Source organism: Dipodomys ordii, unplaced genomic scaffold (genome assembly GCF_000151885.1).
Source record: "Dipodomys ordii isolate 6190 unplaced genomic scaffold, Dord_2.0 Scaffold6, whole genome shotgun sequence".
Taxonomy (NCBI): Eukaryota; Metazoa; Chordata; class Mammalia; order Rodentia; family Heteromyidae; genus Dipodomys; species Dipodomys ordii.
In genome coordinates, this window is record NW_012267222.1 from 6,152,871 (window position 1) to 6,157,217 (window position 4,347).

The following is a 4,347-nucleotide window of genomic DNA, read 5'->3' on the forward strand; positions in this document are numbered from 1 at the left end:
CTCAAGGCTAGCGCTCTACCACTTGAGCCACAGTGCCACTTCCGGCTTTTTTCTATTTGCTTCTGTGGTGCTGAGGAATCGAACCCAGGGCCTCATGCATGCTAGGCAAGCACTCTACTGCTGAGCCACCTTCCCAGCCCTCCCCCCTCCTTTTTTTTTTTTTTGTTGGTCATGGGGCCTGAACTCTGGGCCTGGGCACTGCCCCTCAGCTCTACCACTTGAGCCACAACACTACTTCTGGCTTTTTCTATCTAGGTGGTGCTGAGGAATCAAACCCAGGGCTTCATGCATGCCAGGCAAGCACTCTACCACTGAGCCACCTTCCCAGCCCTGAGAATTCTTTTTTCTTTCGAACTTTTTTTTTTTTCCTGGTCCTGGGGCTTGAACTCAGGGCCCAGGTACTGTCTCTGAGTTCTTTTTTGCTCAAGGCTAGTGCTCTATCACTTTGAGCGTCAGAGCCACTTCTGGTTTTCTGGTTGTGAATTAGAGATGAGTTTCATGGACTTCTCAGGCTGGTTTTCAACTATGATCTTCAGATCTAAGCCTGCTAAGTAGCTAGGATTATAGGCAGGAACTACCAGTGCCCAGCTCACATGAACTTTTTATTTGTTTTAGAAATCTATATTTTTAACCATACTTGGTCAAAACTATGTAACATCTATCTGTGAGTAAGGCAGGCTTACTAACTTAAACTTCTGCAGATAAAATTAAGTTGTTTTTACGAGCCAAAGCAGCTAAGACAGATAGAGCTTTTCTTCATTGTATTGCACTTACTGTTCTCACTGTTTGAGATAGAGTTGATTAGATTTAAACTATACTTTGAAGTTGCCTTTAGATGTGCTTTAGTTGGTTCCTTATAGAAAAATACAAATATTCCCAATGGTGTTTTTGTTTTTGTTTTTTGCTAGCCCTGGGGCTTGAATTCAGGGTCTGAGCACTGTCCTTGAGCTTCATTTGCTCAAGTCTAGTACTCTACCACTTGATCCACAGTGCTACTTCTAGCTTTTTCTTTGTATGTGGTACTGAGGAATTGAACCCAGGGCTTCATGCATGCTAGGTAAATACCCTACCATCAAGCCACATTCCCAGCCCCCCAGTGTTTTCTTAAAAAATTTATTGCCTTGTGCAACTCAACAGAAGTTAGGAGTTCATTTTTCTTAATGTTAATTTTTGTATTATTAGAAAGGTGATGTACAGAGGAGTTAGTTACTTAAGTCGGGTGATGAGCACATTTCTTTTTGGACAATTTACCCCTTCCCTCACTCCTTCCTAGTTTTTCCCTCCCATCTCCACCTACTAGTTGTATAGTTCACCCTTTGCCCCTCCATTTCTGTGGCTTCCCCCTTACCCTCCCAAATACAGATAAACAAACAAACAAAACGAAAAGAAAAGGAAAACAAAAACCAAAAAAACCCGTTTCTATTTCCTGGAGTTCATTTCATAAATGTTATTTTATGTCAGAGGCACATAGGCATTGTGCCCTTGTATTCCTTCCCTGAGTATAGGATTTCTTTTTTGAAAGTTCATTCTGGTAATATCATGTCCTGATTGTTTCTGAAAGTTTCCTGGTGATGTGTGTGGCATGTTGGGAGTTAGCAAAGTCTGAGGCAGTTACTGTGAGCTCCAGTCAGCTTCCTGTCCTGAGTTAGGAAAGGTAGGCATTCAGAGATTTCATTTTTGGTCTGTGAAGGTATGTGTATTATAATAGGCTAAAAACTTTTCTTACTTGCATTGTTTAGAATGAAGGTAGTGTATAAAATGTGGTAGGAGGAAGTGGCGCTGTGGCTCAAGTGGTAGAGAGCTCCCCTTGAGCTGAAGAGCACAGGGACAGCGCCCAGGCCCAGAGTTCAGGCCCCACAACCGACCAAATAAATAAATAAATAAATAATAAAATGTGGTAAGAATACAGAATAGCAAATTTTTGTTGTTCAGCAAATGTAAGGTACAAATCACTGCACTTTCTGAGATTTTTGTTGTTGTTGTTTTTGTTGGTTGTGAGGCTTGAACTCTGGGCCTGTCGCTGTACCTGAGCTCTTCAGCTCAAGGTGAGTGCTCTACTGCTTGAGTCACAGTGCCACTTCCTGTTTTCTAGTGTTTTATTGGAGATAAGAGTCTCTCACAAACTTTACTGCCCAGGCTGGCTTTGACTTGCAATCCTGTCAGCCTCCTGAGTAGCTAGGATTACAGGTATGAGCCACCTGCGCCCAGCGAGATTTTTGTTTTGTCTGAAAGATACATCTCTACTTAAAGAACTGAAGTAGTATGTGTACATCCAAAGAGTGGGTTCTAGGAGGGGAAGGTAGGCAGTTCCTGAGAAGCCCTTTGTTTTGGCAGACTGGACAGCTGAAGGGCCAGAATTAGCAGAGGCAATACAATGAGGAAATGATTTAACTATGCTGATTGTTTTTGCAGACATTGTTCTGGGCTGATACCAGAGAGTTCCTTTCACTATGAAAAAGGGTGATGGGAAAAACAAAAACCCTTCCTTTTTAAATTGCCTTTTATTGGGGAAAAATACTATGGTTACTAATTCACAGCAACAAACAAGCTGTACCCGGCATACTTGTGACTTAGAGACTTACTTCACTCAGTCCTCAGTTCTATACCGAGCTCCAGTTGTCTTATTTCAAGAAGGCTGTGAAAGCAGCAGCGCTGGCTCACACTTGTGGGAATTGGGAGAACTGGAAAATGAACTTGGCTGTCTGGCCCTAGAGCCCACAGTCTTGTCTTCTGTGCTGAGTACTACCACCCAAGAGTTACTGTCTTACTATTCTGTGCAGTAGTATAGAATGTGTGTGTGTCTTCTTTGAATTCAACTGTTAAAATTCACTTTGACATCTTATCTTTTTCCTTCCCTCTCTTTCTGTCGTCTCCCTTTCCAGGGCTTACGGTATGCTAGGCATGCAATCCACTATTGAACCACATCTCCAGCCGTCTCTTACAGCTGGAAGGAAATCATAAAAAGGGGTGGGAGGTCAAATTATTAATTCAGAAATCTGGGCACTTAAGTCTTAGTAAGATCTAGGTCTTTAAATCATCTCCCTTTTTTTTGTCTTTTGCCAGTCCTGGGGCTTGAACTCAGGGCCTAGGCACTGTTCCTGAGCTTCTTTTGCTCAAGACTAGCATTCTACCGTTTGAGCCACAGCCCACTTCTGCTTTTTCCCAGGGCTTCATTCATGCTAGGTAAGCACTTTACTACTAAGCCACATTCCCAGCCCACTCATCTCCTTTTAAAAATCATTCAAATTTTGCTTAAGAGCAGAATTACTGAGATTTTTTTGTATTTATTTATTTATTTGGGGGGGGGTCTGATCGTGGGGCCTGAACTCTGGGCCTGGGCGCTGTCCCTCAGCTCTTCAGCTCAAGGCTAGCACTATACCACTTGAGCCACAGCGCTACTTCCAGCTTTTTTCTTTTTGCTTATGTGGTGCAGAGGAATCGAACCCAGGGGCCTTATGCATGCAAGGCAAGCGCTCTACCACTGAGCTACCTTCCCAGCCCCAGTTTTTATTTTTGGAGATAGATTCTCACTATGAAACATAGGCTGACCTCAAACTCAAGATCCTCTTACCTTGGCCTCCCAAGTACTGTGGTGATAGACGTATACTACCACACCCAGCTTTGAGAAATTGAAAAAAAATGACTAGCATATTTTTTATGAGAGTAATCACACTGTGACTTAAGAGGCAGGTTTTTTTCTTATAATACACTGAATTTTTTGTATGTGGTAAACACATTTAATGCATTTATGCCTGTTTTGAAAGATTAGGAATTTAAGTTTGTTATTTGAAATGGTTAAGAAACTTTATGACAGTAGGCTTTATTTCACTTTACTATATTGTCAAAAGTTTATGATTGTGAGAATGCTCCAGAAGAGATTGCCTATAGGTTTTGATTTTGTGGTTTACTTATTTATTTATTTATTTTTGTCAGTCCTAGGGCTTGAACTCTGGGCCTGAGTGCTGTCCCTTAGCTCTTCAGCTCAAGGCTAGTGCTCTACCACTTGAGCTACAGTGTCACTTCCTGTTTTTCTAGTGGTTTATTGGAGATGAGAGTCTCACGAACTTTGTTGCTTGGTCTGGCTTTGAACCTCCATCCTCAGATCTCAGCCTCCTGAGTAGCTAGGATGACAGGCGTGAGCCACTGGCGTCTGGCTTGATTTTGTGGTTTTGAAATATAAATGGTGTGCTCTTATGAGAGGCTTTATACTAAATATGTCACAGATTTTTTTTTTCCCCTGGTCCTGGGGCTTGAAGTCTGGTCCTGGGCACGGTCCCTGAGCCTCTTTTGCTCCAAGTGAGTACTCTACCATTTGAGCCATTACTTACAGTTGTTTTTTTTTTTTTT

The 4,347-nt window shown here is 42.2% G+C and overlaps 1 protein-coding gene across 1 annotated transcript in view; it reads left to right on the forward strand.

The window, feature by feature from the left end:
- Window positions 1–4,347, forward strand: part of Kif1b (kinesin family member 1B) — a 104,127-nt gene that overhangs the window by 17,369 nt on the left and 82,411 nt on the right. The window contains exon 2 of the mRNA XM_013031786.1: window positions 2,883–2,890. Coding sequence (XP_012887240.1) covers window positions 2,883–2,890 — 8 coding nt within the window. The remainder of the gene's footprint in view (window positions 1–2,882; window positions 2,891–4,347) is intronic.